Source organism: Ammospiza caudacuta, chromosome 4 (assembly GCF_027887145.1).
Source record: "Ammospiza caudacuta isolate bAmmCau1 chromosome 4, bAmmCau1.pri, whole genome shotgun sequence".
Taxonomy (NCBI): Eukaryota; Metazoa; Chordata; class Aves; order Passeriformes; family Passerellidae; genus Ammospiza; species Ammospiza caudacuta.
This window is the reverse complement of record NC_080596.1, coordinates 5506501-5526002: the sequence shown is the minus strand read 5'-3', so window position 1 is coordinate 5526002 and position 19502 is coordinate 5506501. Positions and strand designations below refer to the sequence as shown.

The 19502-nt window shown below is 40.2% G+C and overlaps 1 protein-coding gene across 1 annotated transcript; it reads left to right on the top strand.

Moving 5' to 3' along the window:
- The first annotated feature begins 327 nt into the window (after window positions 1-327).
- ETFDH (electron transfer flavoprotein dehydrogenase) lies at window positions 328-19345 on the top strand. The gene is made up of 13 exons (XM_058803067.1): window positions 328-431; window positions 2209-2355; window positions 2770-2999; window positions 3858-3939; window positions 4198-4316; window positions 4625-4702; window positions 6625-6771; window positions 8506-8646; window positions 10609-10752; window positions 15621-15789; window positions 17509-17691; window positions 18039-18260; window positions 18569-19345. Exons 1-13 carry the CDS (start codon window positions 398-400, stop codon window positions 18730-18732), a joined length of 1860 nt encoding a protein of 619 aa, XP_058659050.1. The 5' UTR covers window positions 328-397; the 3' UTR covers window positions 18733-19345.
- Window positions 19346-19502: the final 157 nt, after the last annotated feature.

Below are 19502 nucleotides of genomic sequence, written 5' to 3'. Positions count from 1 at the left end.
CGCCCAGGCCCCGCTCCCGCCGAGCACCGCCCACGGCCCGCCCAGGCCCCGCTCCCGGCGAGCGCCGCCCACGGCCCGCCCAGGCCGCTCCCGCCGAGCGCCGCCCACGGCCCGCCCAGGCCCCGCTCCCGCCGAGCGCCGCCCACGGCCCGCCCAGGCCCCGCTCCCGGCGAGCGCCGCCCACGGCCCGCCCAGGCCCCGCTCCCGGCGAGCACCGCCCCGGCCGCGGATGGGCGGGCGGTGGCCGCGATCACCGTCCCGGCGGGCGGCCCTGGGAGCTGTAGTCCTGCCGCCCGCCGGGGCGGGGCCGTGGCCGGGCGCGCAGGCGCGGCGGGGCGAGGCCGGCGGGGTGAGCGCGGGGCGGTCGCGGGAAGCGGACGGTGCCGGGCCCGCTGCGATGCTGTTCCACCGCTGCCCGGCCGCCGGCCGAGGTAACGCGCCGTGCCCGGCGGGAGCGCCCGGGGCCTCGGCCTGGGCTGGGGCGGGCTGGGCTGGCCTGGGCTGGGCTGGGCTCGGCGGGTGGGGCCGGCGGCTGGCGCGGCGCCGAGGCGGAGCAAAGGTCGCGGCTGGATCGCGCCGGTGTCCGGGCGGACGCGGGGCCGGCGGACGGGAACCCGGGGCTCGCCCTGCCCGGGGCCTCTGTGCGCCCGAGGGCCGGAGGACAGCGCTGTGCGTGAGCGGTGCCCGCGGCCCGGCTCCGTGATATTGACGTGGGTTATTCACCTGCAGCCGGGTGCCTAAAAACATGGGCGGGACGCTAGGTGTCACCTGCTTTAAAGGGTGAAATAAAGCAGCGGAATGAGTGTCCTTACTTGGGAAGTAGTTGTGGAGACAGCATCCCGACAGCTGTTACTGAAGAGCTGCCGCGAAGTTTCTCCTTGGGGATTGCCTGGGTCGTGCCGGCGTTTCCCATCACTTTCCGAGTCCCTGAGCTCTCAATAGTCGTGGCCCAGGCCCTGTGCGCTCACTGGGCAAGAATCTGCCCTCTGTTATTATCAAATCCTGAAAGTTAAGTTAAAGTTTCATTTTATATATATATATGTAGTTATTATCAACCTTATACAGTACCTGTTCTCAGATCCTGCCTAGTTGCAGGTAAAGGATAACTAAGAATCATAAGGTGGTATGATAATACCACCTTTTATGTGGTATTATTATTCTTTACCACCTTGCTTAGGTACAGAATTCCTGTTAACGAACCAAGATGGATTGTACTTGCTACCTTGCATGTAGTGACCTCTGGCCTAATTGTCACCGGGCAGGGTTGTGACACAGGATGCTTGTGCTGGCCTTGCCAATTGCCATTCTCAACTAAACATTTCAGTCAAAGCACATTGGTGATTTTATTTATATCATTTTGCAGAAATACTCCACTTTAAATATGGTATTCTTCATCCCTGAATAAAACAAATTCTTTAAGGAAGGAATATTATTAAGGAAGGCACATTTTAGTTCACAGACCTTTTAACTAACTCACTTTCATACTAATGATACTAGGTTTTTTAATACAAATCACACACATTTATTATTTGTTTCTAAAAGAGGGAAAATATGACATGTAATAACTCTCTGAAAAGTCCTGATAAGTTTGATAATTTGAAACTTTATTTTTCGTCCATTTGCTTACGCAGAAATTCTAATTTGTTTTCACAACAATTGTTGTATCTGCAGCAAAGGTAATGGTTACCTGTATCTACTGTTCCTAGCTTTGGCTAAGCACACTTGGGTTCAGGTCTGTGCTTTTACTGCAGACCATGGCATGTACTTTAGGTGAACTGCCTTGTGTTAGTAGCCTCAAGCTCTGTGTCTCAACACGTGTTGAGATGTCAGAGCTAAACTTGCATGTCCCATTTCTACCATTGTTTAGTCACTTTTAATGCAGTTTGAAATAAACCTTTTGAAGTTCAAAATTAAATCAGAACTTAAAGTGTGTTTGGCACCTGTGTATATTATCCTGTGTCAGCTATGCATGGCTGGCCTGTGTACTGAGTAAAGAATGCTTAAAGGGGAAGCTGCTAATAAAAAAATTACACAGCATCCTCCTTACTTGAAAATTTTAAAATCTGTGTTTATGGTTTCTCATCTTCACGTCACCTGGTAGGCTTTGGGAGGGGGAAGCTGTCATATTTGTTGTGCTTCTAGCATCTCTGAAACTTTGAAAAATTTGAGAAACTACAGATTTGATGAAGTTGTTTCCGGTTTTTGCAGCACGTCAGTGCTTTCATGCTCTGAAGTTGATGAAGAAGGATTGCCCTCCGTCGCTGCGTGTCTCACGATGTGCCTCCACTGCCGCTGTGCCTCGCATAACCACACACTACACAATTCATCCTCGGGACAAAGACAAACGATGGCAAGGTACAAACACTGCCTTCTTTAAAAGCTGCTTTATTGTTATTATCATTGTTATTACAATTGTCATTGCTGAGTCTTAAAGACATTAAAATGTGTTGCTGGTTTTTTCTCATTATGGAAATTCTCTGTGCTTACATACAGTACTAATATTTCAAATGAAATTTTTGCTTGCTATCTCACAATGAGTGTCTTTAGTGCTATAATATAATATCAGAGGAAACTTTATGCTTGTTTTAATAAAGAAAATATACAAGCAGCTTTTGGTTTAGTGATTATCACAACAAGATTTAGTTCTGTTCAGTATGTATCTGCTTGATTTTTTCAGTTGTTCTAACCATGAGGGTTTGGTTTTAGTGAGAGAGAGGCTGGAAGAAATTGGAGATTGGCTTATGTTATTATCATTTTTTTCTATTGAAGGGGTAAACATGGAAAGATTTGCAGAGGAAGCTGATGTGGTCGTTGTTGGAGCAGGCCCTGCAGGCCTTTCTGCAGCCATTCGACTCAAGCAGTTGGCTGCTGAGCACAGCAGGGAAGTGCGTGTGTGTCTGGTGGAAAAGGCTTCTCAGATTGGTGCACACACCTTGTCTGGTGCTTGTGTCGAGCCAAGGGCCTTAGAAGAACTCTTTCCAGACTGGAAAGAGCGAGGGGTATGTATGAGCATGTAAACACCAAAGGTCATTGCTAGAGTGTAAGGAACTTCATATCTGACTCATTCTGGTATGAGTTAGTCCCTGGTACCGTTGGTAATAAGCACCATTTTAAAATACATTGATGGAACAAAACAAAAATGGGTACCTTCTTTTTAAGTCTGTTTCCTGTAGTTCAACAATGCTGGATGTTTTCTGTCTACACAGATATGCTGTGGCCCTTGCTCTTTTCTGCAGTAGTCCTACTGCACATACACAATATGTCTGCTGCAGCCTGGGGTGCCCTGCACTTGCTGCCTGTGTGCAAAGTCCAGCTCCTGTGTACAAACAGGAAGATGTTTGGTCCTTACCAATGACAGATGTGCTGGATCTGTACAATTGCTCTTCCTGGAGATGACTGATACTGACTTCTGTGCAGACACCCTGGTGTAGCAAAGGCCTAAGATGATTTTAGGAGAGAGGTCCCAGAACAGCTGTCTGACCTGCAGTCAGCTGCCTGCTATCACCTGAGAGCTGCAAGAAGTCAGCTGTCAACTCTTTAGTTTGCCTTATGGTGATAAATCTGCAGGTTTGAGCTGCCTTCTTTAAAAAGGTCTAGACTATTGATGTAGAACAGGCCTGTGTACAATAGATGTTATTTGCAAATTTGGTTTTTTTAAACCTCAGTAGTTGTGTTGATTCTTGCCTGATGACTGCCTCATAAAGTATTTTATCTTCTCTCTTGTGGTGCCTTCCTAAAGAAGTGCTATACTAAACCTGTAGTTTGTTTGATTTTGTTCGTTTTTGTTGTTTCTGTTGTTTCTGTTGGATTGGCTGAGAAAACATAACCCTCTACTTCTTCTATTTAATTTTTTGTAGGCTCCACTTAATACTCCTGTAACTGAAGACAAGTTTGGAATTTTAACAAAGACATCTAGAATTCCAGTGCCAATCCTTCCAGGTAAAGTTTAGTGAGGGAGAAGAGAGTCAGCTTCCTCTGTGTCTTTTTGAACTTCTCCATGAATCAAAAGAAGTTTGAGTTGGTGTAGTGCAGCAAGTGTATGTAGACTATAATAGGTTACAGTGATACACTCTGTGTGGGTGATGGCTCTGATAACACATGAGACTAGCTTGAAGGTAGTAGCTGTAGAGGTGACAGCTTTGGTTATTTTGCTTAGTGTCCCATGTGTTATTTGTGTGTGTGTCTTTTTCTGCCTAGGGCTCCCGATGGTTAATCATGGAAATTACATAGTACGTCTGGGCCACCTTGTGAGCTGGCTAGGTGAACAAGCAGAAGCTTTGGGTGTTGAGATATATCCAGGCTATGCAGCAGCTGAGGTACTAATGACATCAGTGTGTGTTTGTGAAGAGTGGCTTTGGAACTCCCTTCAGTGCAGTCATGATCATTTGTACACGTGCAACATTCATTTTAACTGATATGTATTGTGAAAATTGTATTTCTCTATCTCAATTCCCTGGCTCAGATCCAGCAAAGTGCACACAATACATGAATAAATACATAATCTTCATGTTTGACCATTTAAGTCATAGTGTTTCGAAGTTCTGCTTTAGAACTTTTAATTAATAGATTCAGAGTACAGTTTCATTACAATGTTTTTTGTTTGTTTGTTTAAATATTTCCAAAGGTACTTTTTCATGAAGATGGTAGCGTGAAAGGGATAGCAACTAATGATGTAGGCATTCAGAAGGATGGAGCACCTAAAGTGAGTATCTATCTTCCCCATAGCTAGGAGTCTGATTATGAAAATTGTGGTACATCTTCTTCTACTGCCATCAGTAGTCTTGCTGCAGCATAAGAAAAGTTGTAAAATTCAGTACCTGTCTTCCCTCTCTATTTAATTTGATTGATTGTGTTCTCATCTCAGAACATTATAAAATTCTTCTAAGATTAGTAGAAAAAGCCTTTTCATAAAAGTTGTCTTGAAGAAGATTATGTAAGGGTGTTTTGGCATATGTGAAATGTAGGGGACAGGCACACAGACAGCTCTCATTTTCCAGTGCATGCTTTGTCCAGAAGGTGGCACAAGTAACGTGTGCAGCTTCATTGGGAGTTTGGGTTTGTTTTAAGATGGGAAGGAACATTTTAGATGTATTTATTAACATCCTCAAAACATAGATTCATTTTTTTTCTCCATTTGTTCTGGGAGAATGCATCTCTTAACTTCTTTCATGTACATGAGTGTGCCTCTACTGCAGCTTTTTTACTGAACTGTCACTCAATTCAAGTGTTTTAGCTGTCAGTTTTGTCAATTGCTACTACCTCCAGTGCATAAAGGCTCAGGTAAATTGGTGTAGTTTGTATAAGCTCCAAGGCAAGAGTATCTTCAACATGTTTATACAGAGCCTAATCAAATAGACTGTGGTTAATGAATAGATACCTTGCAGTCAGCACCAACCAAATAAAAATGACAGTGGTCAAAAAACATTGTAGTAAGTTGCATGTTAATTCTTGTGTAGATACTGGACAAGGTTGTTAAATGTGAAATACAGCTGTGTCATATTAGTGAAATGTTTCAAATTAATGGATTTCTAATATTTACAATGTGGAGTTGTAGTTTGTTTGTTTTATATAAAGCTGTAGTTTGCTTTATATAAAGCTTTGAGTTTTCAAAGTGGACACTATATATTCAAGAGGTAACTCTTGTTTAGAATTTTGTAAAATTAATTCAAGTTCACATTGACAATCAGAAATTCAAAGAGTACAAGAATTTCACAAAATCCTGTGACTCTTCTTTAAATGTAATTCTCAGCTAGAGGGAACATTTTCATTTGTGAGTTACAAGCAGATTGCACCTGAGACACAATTAAAAACCAAAGCAGTAAACTTCTTTTAAACCTATGCTGGCTTACCTTGAGATGGTTTAATTGAGTACAGTTGATGAGGTCAATCCAAAACTGTTGTCCTTGTCTTTTTCAACATCAAACTTTCTGACTGAAATCAAGGTTTTTTCATTATGAAAAATTTGTAAATATAATCTATATTCTTGTCCAGTGTGCTCACAGATGCAGGTGATGTACTCATACAGCAGTATCCCAATTCCCCTTACCTGGTTCTCAATCCTTGTTGGAATTTTTAATGAGAAATTTTTATAGTTGTATTTTATTTAGTTTAATTTTATTGTATGTTTTAACGTGCCAGATTGGGATAATGTCATGTGGTGGGTCCTTTTGGGAGCAGGGGTGATTCAGGTTTTTCAGATATGGTAGCTCTGTCTAGCCTGTGACATTTGTGTTGGGGCACAAAACCTTACAATGTAATGTGACTTCATGAGCAAAAATTAAAGTGTGATGTTACAGGTAAAGATTCTTTGTCAGAGTTCCTTTGCACCTTGTGAAGGAGCAGATTTGGTGTAAGTATTCTCTGACCTGGAAAGATTCTCTCTTTCAGTGATGAATAACGGTTCACTGTGGGGCTGCTCTACTGGAATCCCCTTCCAAGACTTGCCAGGGGTGCATCCTGGTTGGGTGGAAAAGACAACTGAACTAGAGCCATAATTTGCAATGGTCTGTAGTGTCTGAGCTGTGTCACCAAGTAGTGTAAAATCACTTTATTACTCTCCATTTTCTTGCTGTGAGTTTGGTGTGGCACAGACCTAACTGCTGATGAAATGCTGTACTTTTGCAGGCTACCTTTGAAAGAGGCTTGGAACTCCATGCTAAAGTCACGGTCTTTGCTGAAGGTTGTCACGGACATCTAGCCAAACAGCTGTACAAAAGATACAATCTAAGGGAGAATTGTCAACCCCAGAGCTATGGCATTGGATTGAAAGAGGTACCACTTGCATCATTTTAACAATTAAAGAAAATAGCTTAAGACTTAAAGTTAGATTCTGTTTGCTTTCTAGCTAATTTTTGTAAGACATAAGAATTAAAGAATTTGAGTTACACCTTGAAAATTCAGAATCTTTGCTGTTCTGAGGCTGATCAGAGCAGATCCTCTCTGAATGTTGTGACTGTTCCACTTCAGCTGCTGCTTCTCTTGTATCTGTTTTAACTAGAGGTACCTGTGAATCTGCTCTGTAACATTTTCAAATTACAGTCATTTGTGATACCTGTTTTCCGTATATCTGCTAAACAAGGAAGGAATTTGTGCTGCCTAATTTTGGGGGGGCTTTAGTACAAGAGGAAGGAAGAAAACTGTGGGCTTTCTGTATGTTAGTAAAAGGGAGAGAGGAGAGCTGTTTCAGATGATGTGTCGTGGTCTCTGAAGCACCTTCTGGATGAGCCTTTCTTTAAAAAAAACTCCCTACATTGGGCATATAAAATTGGGATAGGAATGAGGTTTCCTTTTTAAAATATTCTATACTCAGGAAATGTCACTCATGAAAAAGAGCTGTATTATTTTAGAATATATTCAGAGTTTTGACTGTAACAGAATTACTTAAATATTTTGTAGCTGTAAGCACGTACTAGTTAAATGATTAGTTTACACTCTGTAGAGAATAGCCATTCTGTAAATATAACATAATCTTAGCTACAGTCTCTAATACTGAAATTGTCATTAAAGAAGGGTTTTCCTATAGAGTTCCCTTACTTCCAGGTGAGACTGTCTGCTTTAGCAAATAGTGCAGTCCAGTAGGAGTGGATCTGAAGTAGTTGGTGCTGAGGAGCTATGCACGCCTCAGGTTTATTTTTACTTTGGACTAGCTGTCATCTGGTCCCATGGACTGAGTGCCCTTGCATGGCTGGAATGTTTTAGATGGACTTTTAGGACCCTGTCTTTGAGTTTCACATTGAAGGAATCCAGTTCATGCTTTGGCTGCTGTATGATGTGAGTCAAAACACAGTAAGTGGGAGGAATCAGAAGTCCCACTCAAAAATGTGCTCTTTAATCTAAACTGCAACATTATTGTAGGTGTGCCCTCAATGCTTGGGCTGATCTGTGGTGCTCAACTGCCCTTCTGCCATTAGACTGTGCCTGGCATGTACCTCCATGGTGCAAAGATGTTTTGTGAAATGAGCAGAAAATTGACTCAATCTTGAAAACATGAAAATGCTTCTCGGAGTTCACCATGGGTCAGTGGAGCACTGAAAACGTGTAGAAGACAGCAGAGATGGGACAATTTGTTTGGCAGAAAATATTTAGATCAACTCAGGCATATTGCTTTGTCCTGACCTTGAAAAACTCACAAGATAATTCATAGAATTGTATGAGAAAATCATACTTTCAAAGAAAGAAGTCAACATAAGCATTGCATTCTGTGGCAGAAGTATCTGTCAAAGTCACTAATACTAGGAATCTTGGAATGAAAATTTTGGGTGTAGTACTGGAGTCTCAGTCACATTTTCTGATAGACAGCATTTTAAGAGAGGTATTGGGAAAACCTCAAATAGTAATCCAAAAAACTTTACTGAATAGTTGGTATTTTGCTGTATGAATTTTTGCATTGCTCATAGGAGTAAATTAAGTTTCTCCTATATGTAATTGTGTGTTTGTCTCTTAATATATTATTGAAAAGCCATTACTTTGCAATGTGAAGTAATTTTTTGGTCATCCTCATTTCAGTTATGGACTATTGATAAAACAAAATGGAAACCAGGAAGAGTGGAACATACTGTAGGCTGGCCATTAGACAGACATACATATGGAGGATCCTTTCTTTATCACTTAAATGAGCCTGAGCCTTTAGTTGCTCTTGGATTTGTGGTAAGTGAAGTTAGTTTTTTTAATTCTTAGATGTTGTTTGATCTTCATTTTATGCAGTTTCTTTTCTCTGTTTTAATGAGAAAATGTCAATACAAGAATAGGAATTGACCAAATTTAGTCCTTTCTCAATCTTAAGTGTGGTTATGCCCATACTAGGGAAGGCTAATTTGTCATATTAATCTGTCTTTAATCCAATGTCTTTTATTGAGACCAACTAGAAAACTTCCTCATAATTTCTTTGCAAACAAAGCAAATTTTGGTAATGGCAAAACCAAATGACTAATCAAAACTGTGCTCAAAAATTTCTTGTAAGTTAGGAAATCTAAATCACATGCACTTTTTACAGTTCCGTTTCCTAATCCATGTGTCAAACCTGTGTGTAACTCCACTTTTTGAGAGAAGTGTCTAAAATGGAAGCACTGCAATGCTACTAGCAATGTCCCTTTCATTTCTGAGCTCTTCACTTTGGTTTTGGTATTCTCCACCCCTGTTGGCATTGTCCTCTTTGGCAACTGCCTTTCTGAATTGGGCAGGCAACTTCTTCCTGCTTATTGCTGCTTGTCAGAAGTGTGAGATCTCCAGAGATAGTCTGGTGTCATTCTGGCAGCCAGGTGATGCAAGGAGGAGCCGGGATTGGAAATACTCTGTCACCTACAGTTCAAAATGAAAAATTCACTACTTACCCTGTGCACATGCCTCAACACAGATGTTGTAAAAGTCAAGAATACAAATGGGACTTTCAGCAGCATGGAACTGAGCTGACATTCTGTCTCCTAGATTTCAGAAGGATTAGAGAGTATGTGGAAAAATTCTACTTTTGTCTAACTGCTTTGTAAGAAGCATTGAAAAAAATTCACTAGCTTTCTCAGACACGGATACTTGTCCTGTAAAGATTTCCAATATTGGAATTAATAAGTACATACAGTAGATACTCAATTTCTGTTTGATTTTAGAAGGGCTGAGAGCTCTGATTCTTGCAGAGAATGGTAGGTAATCAGTAACATTCATATTCTCTCCAGAGAGGAAAAAAATCAACTTCTGTGTGAACACACAATCACTTTTTTGTCTTTGAACTTTATACCTATTTCAGTCTGAGATGATTCTTGTAGTAGGGTTATTTTACCCTTATTTTGGAACTTGTTCATTAATTTTGTCTTGTCAGCAACGCAGATGCAAGCACTGCTCTAAAAGCAGAGAGCTGCCACAGATACCAAAGTCTTGATTGCTGCTGACTCATGATGTATTTTGTTACTTATCTCCAATAAAGCTCACAGGAACCAGAAATAATCCCTTTCTCAAAAGAGAAAAATTCAACAAGAGAATTCTTTTTAAGAATATCTTAAAGATGGGAAATGCAGAGTATATATTTGGTCAAATTCTCAAATGTATAAGAATCCTGAGCATCCAGCCCACTGGCAATCTATTTTACCCTATTTTCTGCTTTCATCATCACTCCCCTGTGCTTTATTACAATGGTTCACCTAATTGGAAATTATAACTGACTACTAAACAATTTGAAGAACTGTTTAAAGTATGAGAGCTCAAGGACATAGCAATCAAAAAATAATTGTTTACCTCTTTTTTCAGCTATTTTTGGGCAGAGGTATGAAATACAAATTTAAAACAAGTTTTGCTGCTTATCCCACCCATTAAATCATGCTTAATTTAATCCTTTTTATACAAAAGACAGGTGAAAGGAGGTTACAATGCAATTAAATATTTTCCATATTTCACGTGGGGACAAGAGCAGACTTGTAGCAACAAATTTTTAGATTTGCTCCTGCTGTACCATTAATAAAATATTTTTTTGGCAGTAGATTAAGTAGAATGATCCTGAGGTTGCTTTAGAATAAAATACATTTAAAGACTTGATGTGGTAATATGCAATTGCTTTGATTTCAATTTTTTGTTGAAATTTCATACCTTGTTTTTATTGATGTGCACTTTTCTTCCTTTTTTAAGGTTGGTTTAGATTATCAAAATCCCTATTTGAATCCATTTAGAGAATTTCAGAGGTGGAAGCATCATCCTAGTGTACAGCCTACTTTGGAGGGTGGAACAAGGATAGCCTATGGTGCCAGAGCATTAAATGAAGGTGGTATCCAGGTAATTTTTTTTTGCAAAGCTTTAATCTTTGAGTTTTCTATAGCCATATATTTAGTGCTGTAGATTTGGTTTGCATGCCATACCAAATGTTTTGCTGGACAGAAAAAGCTTCTTGTCTTGCTGGGTACTGGCTGCTGAGATTAGCTAATCTTAGGCGCTGTCGTACTGAAAATCTTCTGACATGCTCACTTTACTTTCTGAATGAAATACAGAACATAGAAACATTTTGATTGGAAAAGACCATTTACATCATTTAGTCCAATAACTAGTCCACCACTGCCAAGTCCACCACTAAACCATGTCCCCAAGTGCCACATCTGTATGTCTTATCCAGGCAGGGCAACTCAACCACTTCACTGGGCAGCTTGTGCAAGTGCTTGACAACCCTTCCTGTGAAGGTATTTTTCCTAACACCCAATCTAAACCTCCTCTGGCACAACTTGAGCCCTTTCTTCTCTTCCTGCCACTTGTGAGAAGAGACTGATCCTCACCTCAGTGCACACTCCTTTCAGGTGGTTGTAGAGAGCAGTAAGGTCACCCCTGAGTCTCCTTTTCTCCAGGTTAAACACCCCCAGCTCCCTCAGCTGCTCCTCATCAGACCTGAGCTCCAGGCCCTTCATAAATTCCATTGCCCTTCCCTGGACACACTCCAGCATTTCAGTGTCTTGTGAGGGGCCCAGAACTGGGCAAAGGATTCAAGATACAGCATCACCAGTGCTGACTACAGGGAAATAATCACTGCCCTGGTCCTGCTGGCCGCACTATTTGTGATCCAAGCTAGGATGCCATTGGCCTTCTTGGCCACCTGGGCACATGCTGGCTCATGTTCAGCTGGCAGGACTCCCCATGTCCTTTTTGCTAGGCAGTTTTCCAGTCACTCTGCCCTGGCCTAAGGCACTGCATGGAGCTGTTTTAACCCAAGGACAGGACACAGCACTTTGCCTTACTGATGTCAGTATAATCAGCCTTGGTCCATAGAACCATCCTGTCCAGATCCCTCTGCAGCAGATCAGCATTCCCACCCATCTTTGTGCTGCCTGCAGACTGACTGAGGGTTCACTCAATCCCCTTGTCCAGGTCATTGATAAAGATATTAACCAGGTCTGGCCCCAGTACTGAGCCCTGCAGAATCCTACTAGTGGCTGGCTGCCAGCTGGATGTAACTCCACTCACCAACACTCTCTGAGCCCAGACATCCAGAGTTTTTACCCAGCAGAGTGTTTGTCCAAGCTATGAGCAGCCAGTGAAGTGGAATTTATATTGCAGTCAAGAACGTTCAGCAGCAAAGATGCCATATATCTTTTGTTTTGCCTGGAATCTTGGGGAAGACAGGGTAGTACCACTGATCTGTTCTTTTAGGGTCTTCCAAATTACTTATTTATCCCAGCAAAAAGAACTCCTTTTCAGTGCTTGAGCCTTAAGTCACTGATGGTGCTGAAACTGTAATGTAATCTGGCAGGTAAATCTTTACCTCTTCAAGTATGAATACCTTGAGTTTCTTTCATGCTCAACTTTGAGTTTCTGCTTTCTTGGGAGGTGTTCATTTTGTTAACTTAAGTAGTGCAGAAGGTAAAATTTTGAATATGTATTATTTAAGACTGTCTGATTGATGCATTTCCTTTCAAATGCTGACTTTTCTGACTAAGGTCAGCTGAAAGGGCTGGAAAAGCTTGCAAAAAAATGGTCTGGAGTTTATATTTAACAGTTTTAAAGTACATCCAACCTGTTAGCTTCTCATCTTGAAACACAGAGTGTGGCACTATGTTCTGTGCTCCCAGATCCATCTTCCAAATGCTCCTTTCAGTTTGGACCCTAAAACTAGCTTGAGTGTCCATGATCTGCAGCCTGTGTGTGGGGCCATGCCACTCTGCCCTCTGACTACTTTGCCTTTCCTTTTTGAACCTCTTCTCAGTATAAACGTGGCTTCACGAGGTTCTTGCAGTACAAGCAGAATTTCATCACAGCTTCACTCTTGTCACAGTCATGTGGAGTTAGGCTTTGACCCCAGTGTGCATTCCTGGCAGTGAGTCATGTGAGTTTGGGAAGCAGCTTCTTGATTACACCCATGCTGCACATATAATCAATCTGAGCGTTGATTTTGTCCACTCTGCAGTGGAAATGTGTCATATCACATTGTAACACAGCTGTGTTACTGGCTTATTTCAAAAACCATTGCCACTCCACTATTAGCACAGACACCATGAAAAATACCAAGGTGTTCTAATCTGGACTTTTATGCAAGAGGGGCTTCTTTTTCCACCCTGTGCCCTGGTTTCTCACATAGTCATTGAATTTCTGGCTTTGGTGAAGTAGCCAGAGTGTGACTAGTTGCACCCTCCTTATACTCAAAACCTATAGCTGAAAGAATACAGTATTTTTAAGTCACTTACAGACATTGTGCTAAGTTACATAGTAGAACTACAGACCTTGCACATCTCTGCCTCATCTTTGAACATCTTTGTTGGATTTAAACCAATATGTCCCATACTTTCCATTGTTCCTAATATAAAAGCATGTTTTGCTTCATTGGTTTTTTGGTGGGGTTTTTTAATTTCCTGTAGATAGATTTGATTAGGTGATCATGAAGTCACTCTTCTAACAGACTTTTTTTAATACATGGCTTCAGTAAAAAAAAAGATTTATTGATGATTCACTTAGGAAGAGTTTTAAGATTAGCTCTTCTTTTGCATGTGTTGCTTTGATTAATAACTGTAGCAGTCTGACTCATTTGTATCACTGTAGTCCAAGAATATTTTCTTATGTAAGGCATTCCATAGCTCCAGTTTTTGATTTTGGTAACAGAATTGCATCAAATAGGTGTATAGAGTTACCACCAACTTCAGCTTTTTTGTTATAGATAACCTAATGACCATGATCTTCAATCTTTAGCACAGAGTGAAGGGGGAGAGAGAGTGCATGTGTTTTTTAATGTCTGTGGAAGGAAAGATAAGAGTTTAGTAACTTAATCTCTGTAGCTACTATTTATAATATTTATTAAAACTACAAAACAAAGCACCTAAATTCCCATGCACCCTCTATTTGGTCTCTATTTTATCAAAATATTTTGAAAGGTTTAAGAGTTTTGTGGAGAAAAAGGTGTTGCAGTTATTGAGCAGTGTATGAGTGTATGCTGTGAATATCGGGAGGGAAAACCTGACAACCCATTTAAGTGTCAAACATTAGACTCACTTAACAGATTGTAAGCCCTGGTCTGGAGCTAAGGGGAGGAAGAACATGAGGTTTCCTGTCTGCCAGCAGGAAAGACTCGACAGGGAGCAGGTGTCTCCCCTTCCCTAAAGCAGTCTTGTTTTGTTTCTGTATCTCAGAGGCATGATGTGTTTCTTCCACTGACTATGAAAGCAGGCTCCAAGTGCCATAGTACTAATAATGAGAATTACTACCACAGCTGCAGTATGTGCTACCTTTTGTGTTACATGACTCATCTTTAATCTCATTTATTCTTTAGCAGTATGGTGGGTCACTGTGCATATTACATGAAACAGTGTTTGCAGAATAAAAGTACTTGATCACCATCTTCCTATGCAATTCGGAGTCAGCCAAGAAGTCTTTCTATCCTTATGTCAGTGCTGCACCATTGAATCCTAATAGATAACATAGGATGGCTGTTTTCTGAGAAAAGAGAGAACATCCCACATACTTAATCTTTTTGAAATAGTGTTATGTAGCTGAACTTGAAACTTCTTTTCCCAGAAAAGTAAGTTGTAGTTGTGTTTTCAGCCTGAATTACCTTTTCTGTGAACCAAATTGCTAGGTCTCTGATTAAACAAACTGCACAAAACACAGAGGAAATGCTGTGTAATTTAACTTTTTAGTGATTGCTATATGACTATACAAAAGTAAGCAGTCCTGGGTGACTAGTAAAGAGGTAACAATTGAACAAGCAGAAGAAACAAAACTTTTGATTTGGGTTACCCTAAATTCCAAGGGATACATTTTTTGACATTTTTCATGAAATTCAACTACTTGTTTAGTATTTAGGTTACTGCAAAATTAATTCTTTCAGACAGTTTTAATAAAAGCAGGATGCTAGATTAAGATGTGCTGCTCAGCACTAAAGACTTTAGGAGGAAGGGTATGTTCAAAACTTCAGCAATTTGTGACTTAGGCTTTGATCAGAGCTCTCTGCTCAAAGTTCTGCAGTCACTCTGCACTTTGAAGCTGTTTCCAGTGTCAAATCATCACCTTGGTAGCTGAGGTATTCCTCAGTCAATATAGGTGTATAACGTAATATATTAATACTATTGACCTGACCAAATCATCTTGGCTGTGTTAGGTTTGTGAGTTGACCATACTCTATGACATTATGCTTACAGAATGGGAGTAAGATGGTGATTTTGCACCAAAATATATTTGCTGACTGTGAGCAACTTCTAAAATAAGGAGCAGGGGGGCAGGTATAATAGCAGTGTGCAGTTTCACAGAAAAAAATATGTGGAAAAAAGCACTGTGAGGTAAGGTGACTACAACTTACTGTGTGGAAATCAGGGAAACAAATGGGAGTTTGGGGTTTTTATTTTAAAAAATTTACTTGAGCTTGAAGGAGGAACACCATATCGGTGGGTGACTACTGGATTTTTGCTGCAGATAAGGCAGCTGTGGAGAGGATATAAGGAAAATATCACTTTCACACTCAGCACAAGTAAATTATCTCTATTCCTATGTGCATACTGTGCTCAAATTCCATGAATAAGTGGAGTAACTGGTGTATGTTTAGAGAGTACATGTGCCAGGTCTGAAAATGGAAAGGACACTCAAGCCTTATGCCAGTTTAATTTCAGAATGTTATTTTCACTTCAACAAACAAAAACCAAACAAGAACAACACCTTTCATTCTGTTTTCCCTTCAGTCAATACCCAAACTCACCTTCCCAGGTGGATTATTAATTGGTTGCAGTCCTGGACTCTTGAATGTTCCCAAGATCAAAGGAACACATACTGCAATGAAAAGTGGCATGTTGGCTTCAGAAGCCATTTTTAGTCGATTAACCAATGAAAATCTCCAATCAAAGACAATAGGTAAGATCATTTTACTTTGATTTGTAATTACCTTGTGTTCAATTAGAACCACCACCAACCAACAGCAGTAATTAATTAGGCTGAACAAATTAGTTGGAAATGTGAATAAATAATGAAATGAGTGTGTTTAAGATATATTTTATTATTTACTATTGATAATGTCAAATTATTTATTAAAGAAATTAATATTTGCTGTTATTCATAAGTATTGATCCTACTGCTAGAAGCTCTAATGACCATCTGAAAAGTAAGCTTATGCTTCCTGTGTAAGTAAACAAGAATAGTTTTGTTCCTACAAACACAATAAAAAGTAGTGCTTTATGATTCCGAAAGTGCTACAGAAAGCCTGCTGAAACCAGAAAAAAAAAAGGGAATAGATTAGATGAAGCAAAACAGCACGAGATTTTTCACATTTGCTCTTACTGTTGTTAGGATCCTGTTTTCATCCAGTCCTTTTTTCTGTCTTTTAATCTTTTAGTTGTCTCAGTTTGAGACTATGTGTATTTTATTTTATACATAATACAAGCACATTGTAGTAATCACCTGGTCCTGACCACCTTGTAGTGATTTGTTTAAGCCTTGGTTGTCCCCTTAAATCTGTTAATAAAATCTGTAGGGAGAGAGAACTAGAGTTTTGGTCACTCTGGAGCCAAGACTATACCCAGGTGCCACATGATGATTATTTTAGAAATCTTCTGTCTGTACTGGTGGATTGAGACCTAATGAGCTCTCATTCAGCTGAAACATACCATACACAGAGGTGTGCTGAACAATTAAAACTTCAGCTAGACATGCTAAAATGCTTAGAATCCATCTGAAGCTATAAACATTGTTGGTGGGTAGTGTGCCACTCCTGTTTGATTATGGACATGTTTTATATGCTGTTTTCCAGTCTTGTCAAGGCTGGACTGCTACAGCCCACTTCCTTCTCTTTGCAGAGATAATGGACTTTATGGGAAATATGGACTGAAGCATGCTTTTCCTATGTAGACAGGGCTTAAAATTCATTATTTAGAATATTTATTCCTATACAGTAGAAATGGAGAGCGGTGAAGAGAAAGCTCTCAAATAATCTTCATTTGAAGAAAGATTTTTTTAAATATAATTACTTGACTTTAACTACACTGTGGTAGATGTATCAACTGTGAAATGTCTAGTATTTGTAAAGAATACAAAGAGTTTAAATCAAAAGTTTGCAGTCAAATACATCTCATTAATGTGCTGATTACAAAGGGAGAAATTAACTATAATTGGCATTATCTGTTGGGCCATAGCTAGTTACTGAAATGGGACTTTGGTTGCAAAACTTCTCTGGAAAAAGCTTTAGAACTTGACATTAGAATTGCAAACCTGGGTTTGGATCACAGGTGGACTGTCCTGGTCAGCACTCAAATTCTGTGAGTGAGTAGCTGCTTTCCCACAGAGGTGCCAATGGAGCCACCTGCCTGATTATATTTTGCTGAGTTTTGAGACAATGTAATGCTGCTTGTGGCTCATTTAATAGAGGCTACAAAGGAACAGTACATGTCTGCCAACAAAACACATCTCTTGATTCGAGAAGCTGAAACATGTTGTCTAGTATATTCCTAGCTTACAGTTCTGAAATTCTCATTTTGCTGATTTCATTGCTAGCAGTTGCTTTTGTTCAGCATTTATTCTTTTATTTCAAGGATAGTCTTGATGCACTGTAGGTACCTAACAAGTAATGTACTGCCTTAGGACTTGATGTGCAAGAATATGAAGAGAACCTGAAGAAGTCCTGGGTGTGGAAAGAGCTGTATGCAGTGAGAAACATCCGACCATCCTGCCATACCGTACTTGGTGTGTATGGAGGAATGATATATACAGGCATATTTTATTGGATACTGAGAGGAATGGAACCATGGACATTAAAACATCCAGGTAATTTCATTATCTCCTGAAGAAGATTCTGAATTTATATGTCAGTCTTTTCTGGTCTGTTTCAGCTAGTGCACATCTGGTCCAGTCATGAGGCCTTAAAGTGTACAAAAGAAATGGATGATAAAATTGAAGCAGACCCTCGTATCAGCTACCATACAATGTAAATTAAGACATTAAAACATTGCTTAGTATAACTTGGTATAGATATTTGTCTCGTGAAAAAGGCTGTCTTCTATGAAGTACTTCATTCTGATGACAAGGGAAGTTAAAACAGTTTAGTTAAATTGTTCTTGAGTAACTGCAAATTACAATAATTCTATACTAAAATTTATTAAAAATGTATTTAGGACCAGACTATGCTCAGCTCAAGCCAGCCAAAGACTGCACCCCTATTGAATACCCAAAGCCTGATGGAAAAATCAGTTTTGATCTCCTGTCATCTGTGGCTTTAAGTGGTACAAACCATGAAGATGACCAGCCCCCTCACTTAACTCTCAAAGATGACGGCGTCCCTGTGAGCAGGAACCTGGCTGTATTCGATGGACCGGAGCAAAGGTTTTGTCCAGCAGGTAGGTAACAAAAATGTGTGTGTCAGCTCTTTCTGCAACAGGAAAGACTAAGTACTTCTGGAAGGGTCCCCCTGACCTCCTACGTACTTCAAGCATTCCATCCCAATTTTCCTCCAAGAAGGCGGTTCAGTTGAAAGTCTTAAAACATGTTAGCAGTACTTCTGTGATGAAATAACTGTTAAATGTGTTAGAAGGGAATTAAGTCACATTAGTAATATTCTTCCCTTGTTACACTTGCTGGTAAGTAGAATATACATGCAGGGGGGAAGCTGTTCAGCAAAGTGATAGCTCCCTTCTTGTCTTTGCAGGAGTCTATGAGTATGTTCCTCTGGAATCAGGAGAAGGATCAAGGCTGCAAATAAATGCTCAGAACTGTGTCCACTGCAAAACATGTGATATTAAAGACCCAAGTCAGAACATTAACTGGGTAGTACCTGAAGGTGGAGGAGGACCAGCTTATAATGGAATGTAAACTAACAGATCAATTCAGTGACTTCTGATCACCAACAAATATGTTGGAGTAATTTATGCTGCAGCGTAATTAATGTACAGCACTGACTTGAATGTTAAAAGAGTTTGAGACTAATGTGCCATTCTGAATTTTACATTTGACTGTTGCATTAAATACAAAGTTGGTGCCTTCTGGTTAAACCCTAGCCTTATTTAATAGCACTTCTTTACAGGAGCTGTATGGCAGGCAAAAGTTCCTATCAGGACTGACAGAGGAGCTTTGGATCTTGGATGTACTGCTGAAGTTCAGTGATAGCAGGAGCCATATCCAGAACTGTGCGTATTATGGTGGAATAATTTAGTACCCACTTTTAAAAAAGTATTTTCTCTCTCTAGATGGAGTGATTTACATGTAATCATACCTGGCAGTCAGGGAAATAAATCAGTCTAGAAAATTGTCACTGCTTTAAAGTGTTACATTTTACATCAAATTTTCAGTTTGGGGTGGGGCTTTGGGGATTTTTTTCTGATGATGATAATAAGGAATACCTCTTGTAAAGTGGTTCTAAAAAAAATAAATCTGCATCATCATTCTATGTAAGGAATAAAAATGCTGGTAGACAAGAAATCAGACCTGCTCTAATGGGAACTGTGAAAATGCCTACATTCTCTTCATGTGAAACCAAGCTGCTCAGGAAGCACTATTAAGCTGTGAAAACCACCATTGCTTTATACATCAGAAAAATACCTGAGGTGCAAAACACAAGTTACTACAGCTTAAAAAGGAGAAAA

What these genes read in the sequence shown, in the direction of transcription:
- ETFDH (XM_058803067.1), top strand. Translation starts at nt 398, where the DNA reads ATGCTGTTCCACCGCTGCCCGGCCGCCGGCCGAG. An exon ending in TAGTTGCTCTTGGATTTGTG is followed by an intron (nt 8,647 to 10,608) that starts GTAAGTGAAGTT and finishes TCCTTTTTTAAG; the next exon opens with GTTGGTTTAGATTATCAAAA. An exon ending in TAAATGAAGGTGGTATCCAG is followed by an intron (nt 10,753 to 15,620) that starts GTAATTTTTTTT and finishes TTTTCCCTTCAG; the next exon opens with TCAATACCCAAACTCACCTT.